Source organism: Thamnophis sirtalis, unplaced genomic scaffold, assembly GCF_051295495.1.
Source record: "Thamnophis sirtalis isolate CommonGarterSnake01/CBP01778 unplaced genomic scaffold, rThaSir2_p1.2 scaffold_9, whole genome shotgun sequence".
Lineage (NCBI taxonomy): Eukaryota > Metazoa > Chordata > Lepidosauria > Squamata > Natricidae > Thamnophis > Thamnophis sirtalis.
In genome coordinates this window covers 8,144,126-8,162,506 of record NW_028261389.1, presented here as the reverse complement: position 1 = coordinate 8,162,506, position 18,381 = coordinate 8,144,126, and the positions used below count along the sequence as shown (strand labels likewise).

The 18,381-nt window shown below is 44.3% G+C and overlaps 2 protein-coding genes across 4 annotated transcripts in view; one reads left to right on the top strand and one right to left on the bottom strand.

The window, feature by feature from the left end:
* The first annotated feature begins 2,301 nt into the window (after positions 1-2,301).
* Positions 2,302-5,791, top strand: ETFRF1 (electron transfer flavoprotein regulatory factor 1). Its single transcript, XM_014065576.2, has 3 exons — positions 2,302-2,458; positions 5,180-5,276; positions 5,480-5,791. Exons 2-3 carry the CDS (start codon positions 5,232-5,234, stop codon positions 5,687-5,689), a joined length of 255 nt encoding a protein of 84 aa, XP_013921051.1. The 5' UTR covers positions 2,302-2,458; positions 5,180-5,231; the 3' UTR covers positions 5,690-5,791.
* Positions 5,792-10,067: 4,276 nt separating this feature from the next.
* Positions 10,068-18,381, bottom strand: part of KRAS (KRas proto-oncogene, GTPase) — a 34,402-nt gene continuing 26,088 nt past the window's right edge. Inside the window, exons 5-7 of one of the 3 annotated variants that reach the window (XM_087722752.1) lie at positions 13,890-14,005; position 12,919; positions 10,068-10,660 (exon numbers count right to left, since the gene is read on the bottom strand). In XM_087722752.1, coding sequence (XP_087578878.1) covers positions 10,544-10,660; position 12,919; positions 13,890-14,005 — 234 coding nt within the window. In that variant the 3' untranslated portion in view covers positions 10,068-10,543. Of the gene's footprint in view, positions 10,661-12,918; positions 12,920-13,881; positions 14,006-18,381 lie in introns of all 3 variants that reach the window. The other 2 variants (XM_087722750.1, XM_087722751.1) reach the window with 2 other exon arrangements.

Below are 18,381 nucleotides of genomic sequence, written 5' to 3'. Positions count from 1 at the left end.
AAACCAGCGGTGGTATTCAGGCGGTTCGGAGCGGTTCGGGTGAACCGGTAGTTGTGACCTACAGTTGGCGGTGGGCTTGCTCACCCACCCCGGCTCTGTCGTCCTATTTAACCATGTTTTCTAAGCTGCATCAATGTGTGCAGAAGGTACACACACTCACAGTTTTGGGGCGCAGCAAACCGGTGATAAAATTATGTGAAACCCACCTCTGATTGAAATGCACTGTGTGAACTCACCTGCTTTTAAGCCAAAGTGGACCATCATTTGAAGTTATATATCTATATCAAGGTTAAATATACGAGCTATTGGTAAGTATGAATGCCTCTAAGATTAATTTAGCTGTCTACCTACGTACCTTTTTCTTTTTGGGACCCTAAATGCAGAGAGGAAGGGAAAAAAAAGAACAGAGAAAATCAGAAAAGCACAATAAAATTGTCAAGACAGTGGAGGGGAAAGTATTCTGAATTCCATCTTACCATCAGCCTAAATATCTGTCTTCACACAAACACAAGTTGAACCCACAAAATGGAGCACTGAAAATCTCAACCGTCTTCTAATGCTTTACAAAATATCCTGGGATTGCAGCTAGTCCTCACTTAACAACCAGCAATTCTTTGAAATTAGAATGAACCTCCCCCCAGAGCTATCTATGACTCAGTTCTGGCGATCTAACCGTCATACCCTCCCATGATTTTCAGTGGTTTTTGGGTCCAATTCTAGCATTTACTTCCAGCTTTGGGCAAAAAAACCCCCACCAATTGAATAAAATGGGTTTGTTTAATGACTGCCACAAAAAAGGGATTGCAAAATCAGCCGCCGTCCTGTGGTGACCCACTTAATGACCGCTGCAATGTGTGATGAGCCACGATGGTGCAGTGGTTAGAATGCAGTACTGCAGGCTACTTCTGCTGCCTGCCAGCTGCCTGCAATTTGGCAGATCGAATCTCACTAGGCTCAAGGTTGACTCAGCCTTCCGTCCTTCCGAGGTCGGTAAAACGAGGACCCAAATTGTTGGGGGCAAGAGGCTGACTGTGTCAACCGCTTAGAGAGAGCTGTAAAGCACTATGAAGTGGTGCATAAGTCTAAGTGCTTTATTGCTATTGTAATCCCAGGCAAAAAGCTTGTAAAATGGGGTGTGACTCACTTAACGACCACCTTGTTTGGCAACAGAAATTCAGCTCCCAATTATGGTTATAAGTTGAGGACTTTTTGTATTAGGAAGGCAGAATTCACTGGCAGCCAAGGAAAAAGAGCTCAGGTGGATATTCCACAGGTGAAATGCATGTGGAAGACCAAGGGAAGGCATCACCTGTGGAATATCCACCTGCTTGGTAAAGCCGCCTGGGGTTTAATAGGACCCAGACATGAAGCTTTATTGGGGTTTCACCCAAAGGCGTCATTCTCGCCTCCATCTTAGCATCTCCAAGTGGAAATAAAATATTGTTTTGGAAAAGAAGCAGGAAAAAAAAAGAAAAAAAGTTATTTTTTAAAAAAAGACATGCAGGTTATAACCCCAATGGGGAAGGAGGTGCCAAATCCCGCAACTGCAGGGCGTGGCTGCGTTCATACAACACATTGACCCACTCGCGTGTTTCATTCTCTTTGCAAAGCGTCCGCAAACGAGATGCGGGGTGCGTGTGATTTGCATATGCAGATAGATATGCAAATAAGATCTCCCCTCAGGTTGGGGGAAAGGGCGTCACTCACCATTTTTCAGCGGCACCCTCAACAGCCAGGCTGAAAAGTTGTTGACGACCCCGCCCCTCCGTTTCCGCGGCAACCAGTCCCGCCCCTCCACGCCGCGCTCCGAGAGTCCCCGCCCCTTGACGCTCCTGGCAAAGGGGAATGAATTCAACCAAGAGGAAGGCTAGTGTGGGAAGACACTTCCGGTTCCCAAGTGAACTTTGCGGAGTCTATATTAGACTTACGCGTCTCATATACAGAACGAGGACAATCGGGATGCGTGGCGCTTCGGGAGGAAAATGAATAAGGTCTGAGGTTTTTGGGGGGCACTCCGTGTACTGATAGAGGTTTTGCCAATGCGTACGTTGAATCGAATTTGGAAGTGATAACTGAGGAGGTGGCAGTTTTCATTTTGTTCTTCCTCTTTCATATATTTTACACGCGAATGCTAACTTGGATACGCAGGGAAAAAAATGAGCACCCTTTAAAATTAACTTTTAAAATTTTAATTAAGTTTTGCCTGTTGTGTGTATGGAGCCGCCCATTCTTGCTGACCGCGAGGCGATTACAATTCCATTTGGTTAAAACGGGACTCTCTCCTGAGAGCAGAGGCACTCCTCTTCCCTTTCGTATCTCTGCCTATCCCTGCCTGCGAATCTTAAGGCAATGCCATTCAGGGCGTTTGAAGAGTCCTCTGGCGCCGCCCCTCGAACTTGGGCGCAGGCGCAGTAGCCTTAAGTAGTCTTACCAAATTGGGAGTTTATGAACTACGCAGGTAAGTGAATTTTAGCTTAACGTTAAGTGACATTAAGTGAATTACGTTCTCATCGGGTTGGGGAGCCTCCCAGACTCCGGGGACTCGGCTTATTGGTGGGCAGCTTGCAGCTGTAGCCTTCAGCCCTCTTGGTATGTTGGAGTACTACAGCTCCCATCATCCACAGCTGACTGCTGAATAGGAAATCTCTGATTAAAACCCTAGAAATTAGCTGGATTCAGTGTTGCATGCATGCAGGATCTCGACGGGATCCTTTTTCCTTACTACCTGCGAGGTTGGTTGGGGGAAATCTTAGTAATGGATCAAAGTCCTCCCCGGGGAGCCTCTGTGGTTGTGGAAGGACTCCAATCTGATTTGAGTGCGTTGAATCCAGCCTCTTCACCACTGTTGCACCCTGGTTAGGGCAGGTTGTAAGCAATAACTTTTCCCTGTAACTTTTTTATTTATTTATCAAAGTATCAGATCAATGCATGAACCTGAGTGCCATACATTCTCATACAAATAAAGCTAAGGAAGTTAATCATAATCCTTGCATTCAATCCGCTCGTACATTTCTAATAATAATAATGCACACTTACATTAATTTATAGTCTCATTATTCAATTATTCCACATTTTCTCTAGTTATTATTTTCATTTTGTCATATAAAATTTGGTCTACACTAACGTGCCCCCTTTTCTTGTTTCTATCACTTATTCTAGCTTTTGATCATATCACCCTTTAAAAAAGAAATTCCCTTTCTTATCTAACTTCTAATCATGTCACCTACTTAAAAAAGGAAAAGGAAGAAGAGAGCAAAGGAACTCAAAACTGCAACAGCACAAGAAAGAAACCTCGATCATCCCTTGCCCGCTATCATCCTAGAAGTAGATTTAAGAGAGGAATATGGGAGGCAGGTTTTTTTTAAAAAAGCATAGCAATTAACTTTTTCCTGTAACTTTTTATGACTTTTTAGGAACTTAATTTTCTTCCTTGCTTGCTTTTCTCTGCAAATTCCTACACTCTTCCTTAAGAAAATCCTTGTTATGGGGATGGTTCATATTTGTTGAAGGGGGGGGAAATATCTTAAGCAAGGGGGGGAAAAAGTGATCAACCAGTATGAATCAAATCTAACTTCCAGCTTTTCTTTGATGATTTCTCTTAATTTCAGAATGATTGTAAGCAGCAGGCGGATTGAATTCTTTTCTAGGTTTTTGGTTGGTTTTTGGACCGCTTTCAGGCCATTTTGGGGGGCCCAAAACAGCCTGAAAATGGCCTGAAAAATGGCCCTGAAAATGGCCCAAGAAACAGCCTGGTTTTGGGCCGTTTTCAGGCTGGTTTTCAGGCCAAAAACAGCCTGAAAATGGCCCCCAAAAGGCCTGTTTTTGGCTATTTGGGGGCAATTTTTGGCTGATTTTTCGGGCTGTTTTTGGCCTGAAAAATGCCCCCAAAACAGCCTTGAAAAACAGCTAAAAAACAGCTTTTGGGGGGGGGCATTTTTCGGGCTGCTGTCAGGCTGTTTTTAGGTGCTCCAGCACCTGTGAAAAGCAGCTGGCCGGCATCCATGTGCACACTAGAAACCAGAAGAGCAGCTGGCGACGGCACGTATGCCATAGGTTCTCCATCACAGAGCCAGAGGATGTTAAGGATTGTAGTCCAACACATTTGAAGGAACTTAATGGTGTACAAACGATGCATCAGCTGGCTCTCCAAAATGTCAAAAAACAAAACAAAACCCAAAACAGACTAAAAGATGTGGAGATTCAGAAACTGGGAACAGTGAGAAAGGTGATTAGAAGTCCAGAGGCTGAAACACACGAAGAATGATTGCAGGAATTGGGTAAATCTAGTAGTCCACAAGGGTGCTCCCTCTGGTAAAGGAGAAAATCCAACATTAGAAATTACCGTATTTTTCAGAGTATAAGACACCCCTTTTTCTTCCCTAAAAGAGGGTGAAAATTAGGGTGCGTCTTATAAACTGAATGTCGCCCTTCATAGCCACTGGCCTCAACCCTTTGGCCTGTGCCTCCCAACAATTTACCTCCTTGCAGCAAGGGGGGGGGGCTTGCGGATGCTGCAATAGGCTATAGGAATCCCTGCAGCCTGAAACAGCTGATGATCAGGAGAAATTGCTGTTTGCTCCAGGAGGCAAATTGCTGGGAGGCAGAGGAAGATTTTTTCCCCTTGTGCTAGCCAGGCTGTTTGCTGCAAGGAGGCATGTCAGTAACTATAAACACCTATAGAATGTTCAAATTATTAGACTTCCTTTTTAAAGATGGCTTTATTATTGTTTGAGACAGCTTAACAAAATGAAGCAGCTTTTTAAAACAAATGCTTGATCTGAAGAGGCCCAGTGCTATTGCATCTTCTTTTAAATAGCAGAGAATAACTATACTTCCAGAAAGCACATCAATTTTAACAGCATCTGTACAAGTATAGTCTGAAATATAACACTACAAACAGTGTATAGTGTCTATATTGTTTGCTGTTTGTTGCAAGGAGGCAAATTGCTGAGAGGCAGAGCCAGATAATTTTTCCCTTGTTTTCCTCCCCAAAAGCTAGATGCGTCTTATACTTCGGAGCGTCTTATACTCCGAAAAATACGGTATGTTCATTCCGGACATTTTCCCCCCTTATAAATAAATATCCGGGCAATGCCGGATTATCAGATAGTCTGTAATTTTAAAAAAAAGCTGTTCGGATTGCATCATGCACCTCATTTTTAAACTGATTGTTCTTCAGGTCAATATGCCAGTCCTCATGAATAAAACGGATATATGTCTCAACTGACAACATGGCCAACCCTCTCAGATACGAAGTACTGAATCTGTACAAAAACGTAAGTTCTGAGGAGTAACTCTGCCTTCTCCCAGTGGGGAACCTCTGAAAATGTTGGACCTGTAAATCCCCAGGCAGATGGGTGTTTTATGCCCAGCCATTTGAGGGACACCTGGTTAGGAGAGGCAGAGTAAACTGGACCTAAATAAGAATTCCTATGATTTGTTCCATGTGTAATACTCAACCTTTTCTTGTGCTTTGAAGCTTCTGTATCTGGGAAAGGAGTACCCCAAAGGGGCTGACTACTTTCGAACTCGACTCAAGGCAGCCTTCCTGAAAAACAAGGAAGTGAAGGACCCGGAAGAAATAAAAAAACTGATCGCCAGAGGCAAATTTGTCATCAAAGAACTGGAAGCCTTGTACTTCCTCCGAAAATACCGAGCTCTGAAACAACGATATTACGAGGACAGCTGAGCATCAACCCGTTGTAAAGTCTGCAAGGCGGGTGCAGCCCAGGGGTTAAATGGTGGGTGATCGGGCTTGTAATGGTAGTAATAAAATGTGTTGAATAATGTCTTTGTTCGTTCTGCAGAAAATGAGGGCTGAAAGCAAAGACAGAGAGGCATCTGTTACCATCAGGGTGGGTGATGGCTATTAATTGAGATAGATTTTAAACTATTAAAAGTATAGGTAAAGGTTCCCCTCACACAGATGTGCTACTCGTTCCCGACTCTGGGGGGTGGTGCTTAACTCTGTTTCAAAGTCGAAGAGCCTGTGCTATCCGAAGACGTCTCCATGGTCATGTGGCCAGCATGACTAAACACCAAAGGCATACAGAACGCTGTTACCTTCCAACCAAAGGTGGTCCCTATTTTTCTACTTGCATTTTTTACCTGCTTTCGAACTGCTAGGTTGGCAGAAGCTGGGACAAGTCACGGGAGCTCACTCCGTTACACAGCGCTAGGGACTCGAACCGCCCACCTTTCTGCTTGACAAGCTCAGTGTCTTAGCCACTGAGCCAACACATCCCTTTAAATGAATTGAGGCACCATAATTCCCAGAATTCATCTCTCTGGTTGCATTAAGATGTTGCATTAACTGGAATAATCTCTGTCACCAACTAATAAGAATACAGCACCAGCATACAGCTGTCAGATCTATGGGAATCCTATTTACCTGTATGTGCACCTTTGCAGGGCTGACTAATCAAAACATCTGCCTGCCGGAACGGGTTCTTAACCGGATTATTTCCACACAGCTGTAGAAGGCCTCACCCACCTTATTTAAACCAGCTTTAGGCTGACGGCATTCCCACAGCACAGGTCATAGATCGAGTGATTCCCAAAAACGCCTGTTCACAACAATACAAGAAATCATAAGCCATAGGTCTGCCCAACACTTCAGTCTCAATTCTGAAGTTAAGTGCTTTGGAGCAGGTAAAGGACATCCGAATAAATAGATCACTTTCAGAACATTGATAAATTAGCCAACTGTTACCCTTCATTGGCTTTGAAACTCAGCCGCTGGCACGTTTTCAATCCAGAGATCAAAATTACGTGAACAGGAATAAAAACAGATCGAGCAAATGAAAAGGCTTCACCAGTAAGGCCACACTTAGAATACTGCATCCAGTTTTGGTCACCCCACTATAAAAAAAGATGTTGAGCCTCTAAAAAGAGTGCAGAGAAGAGCAACAAAGAGGATTAGGGGGCTGGAGTCTAAAACATACGAAGAACGGTTGCAGGAACTAGGCCTGGCTAGTCTAGTGACGAGGACCAGGGGAGAGATGATGGCAGTGTTCCAATATTTGAGGGGCTGCCACAAAGAAGAGGGGGGTCAATCTGAAGGTGGGACAAGAAATAATGGATGGAATCTGAACAAGGAGAGATTCAACCTGGAAATGAGGAGAAATTTCCTGACAGTGAGAACAATCAACCCATGGAACAGAAGTTGCCTTCAGAAGCTGAGGGAGCTTCATCCCTGGAAGCTTGCAAGAGACTGGACTGCCATCTGTCAGAAATGGTATAGGGACTCCTGCTTGAGCAGGGGGTTGGACTTGATGACCTACAAGGTCCCTTCCAACTCTGTTAATCTGTTAACAATGCCCTGGAGATCTCTTCCTCAACAGCAGTTTAGAGAAAACACTGACTGCAAATAATTCATGTAAAGGGAGAGCTTGCTATGTTAGATTTTGGTGGTGGCTACAATAGAATTCCACTCTAGTAATAGTAAAAGCATCCTCCTTTTGAAAGAAAGCTTTGCAATTGAAAATGATAACTGTCTGTCACAGTAATAGTGGCTGTAACATAAAAATATCATTAAAAAAAAGAAATTATAGATTGGGCCCAAATTCATTCTGCCCTAATGATTAAAAATGCAAATGTTTTAGTAGCTTAAAAAGGGAAGAGGCCTCATTATCTACGGATGGAAATGAGAAGGTAAAAATCTAAGCGGTTTACAGAGTCAGCATATTGCCCCCAACAACAATCTGGATCCTCATTTTACCCACCTCAGAAGGATGGAAGGCTGAGTCAACCCTGAGCCGGTGAGATTTGAACAGCCGAACTGCAGTCAGCTGAAGTAGCTTGCAGTGCTGCACTCTAACCACTGCGCCACCTCGGTTCTTTAAGATGTCCACTAGGCCCATTTGTCACCCTCCCCAAGCCTCCGCGCACCCCCTGCACTTACCTGCATCCACAATGTGTGGAGACTCCTGGGAGGGGTGGTGGGCGGGGCCAGCCAGGAGTGGGTTCTCTGAACTGCACAATCTTAGAAGTTTTCCCGAACCCCTGCGAAGCCCCAGCAGCCCGCCCCTGCCACCCCCACCCCCCCAGAAACCAGCATTTATTTCATTTCTGGCAAAAAATCCCCACTCACTGGATACAATGGGTATGCTTAACAACCATGGTGTGGTAACCCGCTTAAAGACGAGCGTAGTTTGCACCTGTAATTCCAGACTCAAGTACAGTTGTAAAATGAGGACTATCTGTAGTTGGTAGAGACTACAGGGTTGTATCATCATGAACCTCAAGACACTCACTCAAGGCCCAAGTTATATAATTTGCACTGGGCACAGATGAACAATGATGCAGAGCGCATGACGTCATTGTGGCTTCTACCCAACGCCTGTGGAGGCCATTCCGTTTGGGGTTTTGAGATGCGGTAATTCCCGCCTCTGACTTACACACTCTTACACTTACCTTTGGTAGGAAACTGTACTTTTGTTTGTGGAAAGACCGTGGAGTCCTTGGTACTCCCCGGGTTTGTTTACTTGCAGACATTTTGTTACCAGACTAGGTAACACTATCAGTGCTAGAAAGGAGTGGGGTTCACTCTGTTTATATACAGTGTAAGATAGAAGTTTATATTTAGTAGATTGTTCTGTCAATGTTGGAGGAAGTAAGCAGGCCTAAACAGGGAACTATTCAGGAGAAAACACCCCGCATCAATACCAACAAGGCAAGCTATGTTCTTTTTGTATGTATAAAAATGGCTTTGTGTGTGTGTATGCTCCAGCATAACTCTGGACTGCCTTGAGCAATTTCAATCAAAATTGGTATACAGATGACTTACTCTCTGGGAAAAAATACTGTGGGGTAGGACACCCCAACACCCCTGGGGGGTTGTTCTGTTAAGATACAGCCTGTTGTGCCTTAAAATGGCTTCTACTGTACTGCTATAAAATGGCTTCTCTGCAGTGGAAGAGCGCAGTGGAGTTGCCATGGTAACAGCTTCACAGTACTCCACAAGGGAGCTCCCTCTGGTAAGGGGGAAAATGAAACATTAGAAATTATGTTTAGTCCGGACATTTTCCCCTATAAAAAAGTACCTGGCCAACACCAGGTTATTGGCAAGCTGCAGAGGTGGGTTCCTACCAGTTCGCACCTATTCGGTAGAACCGGTTCGTCAAATCTACCGAACTGGTTAGAAGAGGTTCCACCAGTGGACCCAGAAAGCAGGCCACACCTACAGAAGAGGTTCCAAATTTTTTTGAAACCCACCACTGGTCCTTGGATATGATTATTCTACACTATCATGCTCATATTTATAAAACTCAGTGCCTCTGTGAAAGGTAAGGATGACTACTGCATTTGTGGTGCAATCAGAACATTGCGTGTGTTGAAGTTGTTTTAACGCAAACCAAAGATGCCTTTTAAAAAACAAGTTTACATCCTATTCTTATCCATGCCAGTGCTGTGTGTGAGGTAATTTAAGGTGGTTCTGACAAGTGTCGTCGGCATCTTCATATCTGGTCACATGGGTGGCAAGCCACTCCCATCCGGTCACATGGGCGGCAAGCCACACCCACAGAGTAGGTTCAAACAATTTTTGAAACCCACCACTGGCGAGCTACATATAAAGTGAGAGCCAAGTTCACTCCCTTCTAGTACTGATGATGTAACCTAGATGGGTCATTAAACGCCTCCAAGTAAATCACCAAGCTGAGAGAGAACCCAAGACTTCACAGTTCAACCCTGAGCTACAAATATTCTCTTCTTTTGGAAAAGTCTTGTCACATTTCAGGAATGCAATTTCAGGAGACGTAGGGGGAGGGGCACCAAATGGGACTGAGGTGATTTAAACATTCTGTGGAACCTGACAGTCTATCTGGAATAGTAAATCTGCTGTGCTGGATGAGATAAACTCCTCAGTTCCTCCTTCCTACCCAGTGGTGGGATTCAGGCAGTTCGCACCACTTCGGACTGAACCGGTTGTTGAGTTTCCGAGCAGTTTGGTGAACTAGTTGTTGGAAGAAATCATTAGGGCGGAGAACTGGTTGTTAAATTATTTGAATCCCACCACTGTTCCTACCCTGGAGCAAGGAACGCCATGCATAAAACCGAGCCCCAGAGAAGGAAAACAATGTTTATTTGCTACCACAGTTGATGCCCCAGCCTCCATTTAGCGCTAAGGCTGGTCCTCAAAAGTGCGGGAAAAGTCTCAACCTTCGTGGGGAAGGGGGGGGGGGGGGAGGAGGCAAAAACAAAATGAAAACAAGCCAGAAGACAATTAGAAGTTTCTGCGTGCACCAAGAGACTCCGAGGAAGAACTTTTGAGGAGGATCTGTCAGTTTGTGTTTCACAAGCGTGGAGAAGTTAGGAGATCCAGCTTTCCGGAATGTTCAGCACTTATTTTTCCGCCGTGAGGAAAATAAGCCGCGGGGGACTATATGGTTGGCAAGCTCGGGAAGCAACGCGATGGAAGAAAAAAGTGATGTTAAAAATGTCTCGTTCTAATAATTTAGTGTGAACGGTAGAAAAAAGGGAGTCGGGTCTACCGAAGGACCCTCGACGGATAAAAGGATTGACAGTATTTTTGAATTTTGTTTTACATGATTATACATTTCGTCTTGGACTTCTTTTTCTTCTTTTTCCCGTTTTTGCTCATCTTCTCTTTGTGCTTCCGGATCTCTCGAACTAATGTGTAAAAAGCGTCATCCACACCCTGCAGAGAGAAGAGGAAAAAAACCTTGGTAGATTTGGCCGAGCTTTGATATAGCATGTGGTGTGAATTAAGCCCATAAGCTAATTTATGATTCAATGTATTGTTAAAAAAACAAAAAGAAACAAGCAGAAAATGAGTCACCCCAATAAACCAGTTAAGGGTGCCACAAAACCCAAAAAGCAGGCAGTGTTTCCCCAAAAATACGACCCATCCTGAAAATCCTAGCTTGATTTTTACATGTGCGCCCAAATATAAGGCATACCCCCAAAATAAGCCCTAATTAAGACACTGCCCACTCTAGGGTACACAGGTAAAAATTAAGCAAGGGTGGGGATTGGGAGGGAGGAGCTGCCCTACTACTTACCTTCGAACAATTGCAGCCAGGCCTCACACACCTGCCTTGCTGGCCCATTTCTTCTGCAGCCGGCAAGACTTTCCTTAAGGCCCTTGCAGGCTGTAACAAAGCTCTGTTACCAGCTGCAGAGGTCTTCGGGAAAGACTTGCCAGCTTAGCCGGCCGCAGAATTTCCTAAGAGCTTCAGACAGTGAAAGGGAGGCAGAGAATGATGCACGCAAGTGAGGTGAGTAAGTGGACAACATTCCCCCCCCTGGAAAATAAGACCTGGTACATATATATTTAGTGTCACAACCCCTGGTAAGCCCCAATTATGGGAGGAAGCTAACTGCTTCCATCATCTGTCAATCGGCTCATCACAAGAGTCCATCACGACAGAAACCCAATATTTTTACTGTTGCCTTTGTTATATTTCTGTTTTATTTGTGCTGATAAATAAATAAAGGGAGACTAGTATAGATCTATTTCAAGCTATTTAGCTCTCATCAGCTAGCCATACCCTTACTGGGAATCGAGCCTGTGCTGTATTGCCTCTAAGGCAGATGTGTTAACCATTAAGCCACAGAGCTCGACTCCTTATCAGCCAGCCAGGGAAGAAGGTATATATTTAGAGAGGCTAGTTGATGAGAGCTAAATAGCTTGAAATAGATCTATACTAGTCTCCCTTTATTTATTTATCAGCACAAATAAAAAACACATATATAACAAAGGCAACAGTAAAAATTTTGGGTTTCTGTCGTGATGGACTCTTGTGACGAGCCGATTGACAGATGATGGAAGCAGTTAGCTTCCTCCCATGATTGGGGCTTACCAGGGGTTGTGACTCTATATCTCTATCTATCTATCTATCTATCTATCTATCTATCTATCTATCTATCTATCTATCTATCATCTATCTATCTATCTATCTATCTATCTATCTATCTATCTAAGACAGGGTCTTATTTTCAGGGAAACACGGGTACAACAGGAACAGGAAGCCAGGAGTTTACTAGCATGCATTTCCTAGCTATTTTATTTTCCAAAAGAGAGGGAAAACAGTACTATATATTTCTGAAAGAGAGAGAGAATCTATGAGCCAAGGACCGCATCATTTAATGAATAAGCCACTGCTAAATAGTTCCACCTTTTATTCTCCTTATATCCATAACATGGAGAAAGGCACACTGAATCCCACAATGGAAGAAGTAACGAAATTAGCAGTAATAGCAAAATTGTCTCTTTTAAATTAAAGGATGGAATCTATCTAGCTTTGTTTCTATTTGGAAACCGTTTCTGGACTTTTTGCTCGAAACTGTGGGAGAAAGAAGAAACTTCGACTTTCGGTTTCGACGACATTTTATAATGCTTTTGTAATTAAGCCGAGGTGGTGCAGTGGTTAGGGTGCAGTACTTCAGGCCACTTCAGCTGACTGCTATCTGCAGTTCAGCGGTTCAAATCTCAGGTTGACTCAGCCTTCCATCCTTCCGAGGTGGGTGAAATGAGGACCCAGACTGTGGGGGCGATATGCTGACTCTGTAAACCGGTTAGAGAGGGCTGAAAGTCCTATGAAGCGGTATATAAGTCTAACTGCTATTGCTATTGCTATTATAGAAACGGCTTATATATAAAAAGAGTGGTCACAGAATTAACTTTTTCATCACTGTTGTAAATGCAAACAATCGCTGTGTGAGGCAGTTACTCAATGAGGACTACCTGCACACACACTTGGCTGTAAAACAAATGGCACGTTGGGCAGCCTTTCAGAAATCTGCCTGGACAAGGACCCAATCAGGACTCAGCTGTTCAAGGGAACCAAACAGAACCCAGCACAAACAACAGACCAATCAGGAATCCGCACTGCAAAAATGCTTTATTAGAGAAAAGTCAATTTACTGCATCTACATTGATTGGTGAATGGAAACCCTGCATGGACTTTTTGCATTTAATAAAACCCCACCTTTTGATTTATGGTTTTGATTATTAGGATAGATTACACAGCAGAAAGAAGAGAGTCATGATGTAACAGTGGAAAGACTGGATGGAAAACTGTGATCAAGTCACCCCACTCCTTCTCTTTGTTAAGACTAGATTTATCCAATTCCTGCAACTGTTCTTAATGTGTTTTAGCCTCTAGCCTCCTAATCACCTTTGTTGCTCTTCTCTGTTTCCGAATCTCCACAACTTTTTGCCTCTTTCTTTTGACATTTAGGGACGCAGTAGCTCAAAGTCGTTGAGCTTGTCGATCAGAAAGGTTGGCAGTTCAAATCCCTAGCGCCGCATAGCGGAGTGAGCTCCCGTTACTTGTCCCAGCTTCTGCCAACCTAGCAGTTCGAAAGCACGTAAAAATGCAAGTAGAAAAATAGGAACCACCTTTGGTGGGAAGGTAACAGCGTTCCGTGAACCATCGGCATTTAGTCACGCCGGCTACATGACCACAGAGACGTCTTCGGACAGCGCTGATTCTTCGGCTTTGAAACGGAGATGAGCAGCGCCCCCTAGAGTCACGAACGACTAGCACATATGTGCGAGGGGAACTTTTACCTTTTGACATTTTGGTGAGGCAGCTGATTCATCATTGTACACAATTAAGTTCCTTCAAATGTGTTGGGACGACAATCCCTAACATCCCTAGAGCTTCTCGGAGTAGGCGACGAGAGACCCAGCCCCTCAGGGCGCAATCAGAGGGAATCAAAAGTTCCACACAGCAAAATTTACGAAAAGAATTCAATCAGCTGCTACTTACAATCATTCTGAAATTAAGAGGAATCATCAGAGAAAAGTTGGAAGTTGGATTTGATTCATACTGGTTGATCACGTATTTTTTCTCCTATTGAAAGCTCCCCGCCCCCCCCCCCCCCCCCGTTTTATACAAAAATGAAACTTACCCGGTTACATTAAAGGGCATTTTTTAATTTTCATGCACCCCGGAGTCTTTTCTTCGGTGGTGACTTTTGTCAACCGGTGCTGCTGAATCTCTCGCACCAACGTATAGAAAGCATCTTCCACTCTCTGTTGTTGCAAGACACAACTCCTTTAGAGTCGGTTTTCGCTTAAGCAGGCGATCAAGCAAGGTTTCGCCCAGGAGCCAGTGGAAATAGGCTGCCGGACTTTGGAGAAGAGGGTTCCACCACAAAACAGTGTTCGACTAAAGTGCGCTCGACGAAACCGCGTAGCTGACGTCATCACAGCGCGACGAAAAAAGCACGCTATGAACGCTAAAGCTAAAATTAACCCCTAAACCTAAACCTAACCCCCCTAAACCTAATCCTAATCCTAAACCTAACCCTAAACCTAACCCTTAACCTAACCCTAAACCTAACCCTAACCCTTAACCTAACGCTAAACCTAACCCTAACCCTTAACCTAACGCTAAACCTAACCCTAACCCTAACCCTAAACCTAACCCTAAACCTAACCCTAAACCTAACCCTTACCTTAACTTGAATCGGCTTGCTTTCAAAGCGCTATTTAAAGCGCCCTTTTTTCTCCGCGGTCGCTGTTGTCGCCCTGCTGATGACATCAGCGACGCGGTTTAATCGGGAGCGCTTTAGTGGAGCGCGGTTTTGTCGTGCCACGGGAGAAGAGTAGGGGAGAGAGAGGTCTCTAGCCTTTCCTGGTGGAAATCTTGGGGTACCATGGCTGATGGCAAAATGTATCAATCTTCAAAGAAGCAACCTTCCATACATTGCACCCCTCGAGATATGCTGGGTCCACAATAGATCTACAGAAAACCCATTTCTGCAGGTTTTAGTCCCAAAAGCTTTTTTTTTTTTTCAAAAGACAACTGGACTTCGTTTTTCCTTGAAGACGTTCCATTTGCCATCCAAGAAGCTTCTCCAGTTTTGACTGAAGGGTGGAGAATGAATGGATTGATATCCCTTGCAGTCATCTGGTTGTTAACACTGTCTCTGAGAGTCCTTAAAGCCACTTGGAGGTTTATCTGTGTCCTCAGGGTGCCCCGAATAGCGCAAATAGGTATGAAACCACCTTGGAAATACTGAAAGGACTGTGCTGTAAACAGAACATAGGTGCATATCCTTTCCCCTCTGTCGAGAGAGCAGTTCAATTTTAACGTAGATGGCCCCTTCGATCCCGCTTTCAAACCAGTGGTCCTCCTCTCCGTGGCACGCCAAAACCGCGGTAGACTAAAGCGCGCCCGACGAAAGCGCGTACGTGACGTCATCAGCAGCGCGACAAATAAAATTAAAAATAAATTAAATTAAAATTAAAATAAAATTAAAGCAAGCCGATTCACATAAAGGTAAGGGTTAGGTTTAGGTTTAGGTTTAGGTTAAGGGTTAGGTTTAGGGTTAGGTTAAGGGTTAGGCTTAGGGTTAGGTTTGGGGGGGTTAGGTTTAGATTTACGCATTAATTTTAAGTTTACCGCTCACAGCGTGCTGTTTTCGTCGCGCTGTGATGACGTCACGTACGCGCTTTCGTCGAGCGCGCTTTAGTCTACCGCAGTTTTGTGGTGGAACCCTCCTCTCTGTCTAGAATGTGGACTTTGCGGTGTTCCAAAGATTGACCCTTGTCTCGTCTTTCAAATGCAGATGGACTGCTGAATCTTGTCCTTGTGGGTTTGTTCTCCTGTGTTATGCCATGCATTTGTGAAGTGGTAGTTTTGTTTCTCCACTGCTCAGGTCTGCACCAGTCTCACTGCACCGTCCTGCATGCACGCACACTTTTAAACCCAAGAATACACACAAGGCGGAAGCTCGCGCACCTGACAAAACATCCCAGACACAGCCTGAGCAACGTGATATACGCGGTGCGATGTAGTGAGACTTTCAATCTGAACGAAAGGAGCTTTCTTGGATGAGAAGCGAAACATCTTCAAGGAAAAGCCATTTATTTGTCTGAAACGGTATAGGGTTTCCTGCCTAGGCAGGGGGTTGGGCTAGAAGACCTCCAAGGTCCCTTCCAACTCTGCTATTGTACTGTATAAAAACAAAGGAAGTCCAATTGCCTTTTGAAAAAGCACCTTTGGGACAATCACGGCTCGGATGACTGAAAATCTCCATAAAGTTTTAGCATAGTCTCTCATATTAAGCCATAGTGTGATTAATTTTGTGGGTGTTTGGAGTCGACTTACCGTATTTTTCAAAGTATAAGACGCACCTTTTTCCCTAAAAAAAAAGGCTGAAAATCTAGGTGTGTCTTATACACTGAATACACATTTTCTGCCTCCTGAAACCCCACCCTCTTCACCAAAATGGCCATGCACAGCCTTTAGAAGGCTTTCAGAGTGCTACTGGGGGCTGGGGAGGGCACAAATGAGCGAAACATGGCTCATTTTTTGCTCAATTTTGCCCCCCCAACCAGTTCCAGGAGCACTCTATAAGTCTCCTAAAGGCTATGCATGCACCCTTTTTTTTTGGACAAAAAACGGGCCTGTTTTCATGAAAAACAGGCCATTTTTTGCTCCTTTGGGGGGGGGGCAACCCCCAGGAGCACTCTACAAGCCTCCTAAAAGCTATCCATGCCCTTTTTTGGAAAGAAAATGGGTACGTTTTCGCAAAAAACAGGCGGTTTTTGAGAGGTCCGCAGAGTGCAAAAACTTTTTTTAAAAAAATTTGCCTCTTCAAAACCTTGGTGCGTCTTATACTCCGAAAAATACGGTAGCCAGAATGGTTTGTCAAACATGGAGCATGGTTTCAGCACAGTGTTGCTCTTTCAAGGATGAATGAAGAGGATCCAACCAGATTTAATTCGGGTTTGACTATACCCAGTGTCCAAAAACAGTGACAATTTAGGAGCTAAATCAAGTGGTCTTGAACACTTTGGGAGACGTTTCAGCATACAATCATTAGACAAGGGTCTCTGGTCCATACTAAATATTCTGGGGGAAGTTCTACTCAATCTGGCTCATCTTCAACCTTAACAGTCAGGGCTCCAGAATATACTTTCCTCCTCTCATAGCTTTTAGAGAAAGTGCAAAAATTCACATAAACATATTTCTCTTTTTGATTTTGTTTGAAGAACATCTCAGGTCTTTGGGAAGGCTGTGAGCTAAGCTCCTGTAGATGTTTCATCACCAAGCTCCATAAACATTTCCCATCAATATTGTCCTGGCCGTCACCTTGATTGAGCCCCTTTGATCACTATCAGGCCTGCAATTATATTCCTTTTAGAATTTTGACCTGCCACACTTTCTTATTTCATTATGCTGTTTCATTACTATAGTTGATGGGAGGGGGGAATAGACAGGAGTAGGATTGTGGAATGTATTGTTTTCATTCTTTCCTAGAAGCCAAGGTCATCTTTTGTCTCCGCACTTTTACCCCTGATCGGAAGCAGCTGGGTGGAGACGCCAGAGTGGAAGGAGAAGATTGGACCATGTGATGAATTGTGGGTGTGGGGACAAGATCATGAACTTTTAACTGGGTGGGATTCTGATGTAATTTCCAGAATTGGGATTAACACAGATGTGCTAAGATGTCTGCTTTATTAAATTGGAACTTTAAGGATCGTTTTGCCTTGGACTCTGATTTAATTCTACATGATACTTGGAACACTGACAATCACAATGCCTCGTGCAGTCCAGATCATAACATCCTTTTAAAACCTCTGATAAAAAAAATGGGTGACATGATTAATTCTGTTGTCCACGTCCCCCCCCCTCAATTTAGAGAAGCTGGGATGCTCTTTGCCTCCATCCTAATTCCTGAAAAACAGGAGCTGCCATTCTTTCACCCATACCGACAAATCAAGAAAGAGATCCCATCTTGACATGGCTACCACCGTGTAGACAAAGCCAAGCAATCATTGGAGAACTGCCCACTGGGGCAAAATCCTTCACCACCACGAGGAGAAAGAAGAAGATCTAGAGAAAGGCCTTTAAAGAGCCACCCATTGTTGTGGTCCACCAGCGGCTAGTGGAGCTGGCAGCAGATTCGGACAATGAGGAGGATGGGGAGGAACCTGAGCCAGTCCTGGAGTCTGGGGAAGGCTCTGATAAGGGCTCTGCATCGGAGGCAGAGAGGGAGCCAGGGCCATCTGACAATTATCAGCTGCCTTCGGAGTCAGACATCAGTGGGACAGACGAACAGCTGGAGCCTGTTTCCAGTGTGCGCATGCGCAGAGTTGCCAGATGAAGGGAACAGCTAAGGAACAAGGGGCTTGGGAGTAAAGCCACAGGTGGATGGTGAATGGCCCCTCCCAGAGGGAATAAAAGAGGAGCGAAAGGGGAGTGGAGTTTGCAGGAGACAATTAGTTCATTCCTGCATTCATTACATCGCTTTCTGAACGACCATTCAACTCTTTGTACCATTACTATAATTTTATTACGTTTTACAAGCTCACTAAATGTAAGAAGACAAAAACAACCCCAACCAACCTGATAGTGATCACAATGTCTTCCTCTCAGCTTCAGTATATGACATCAG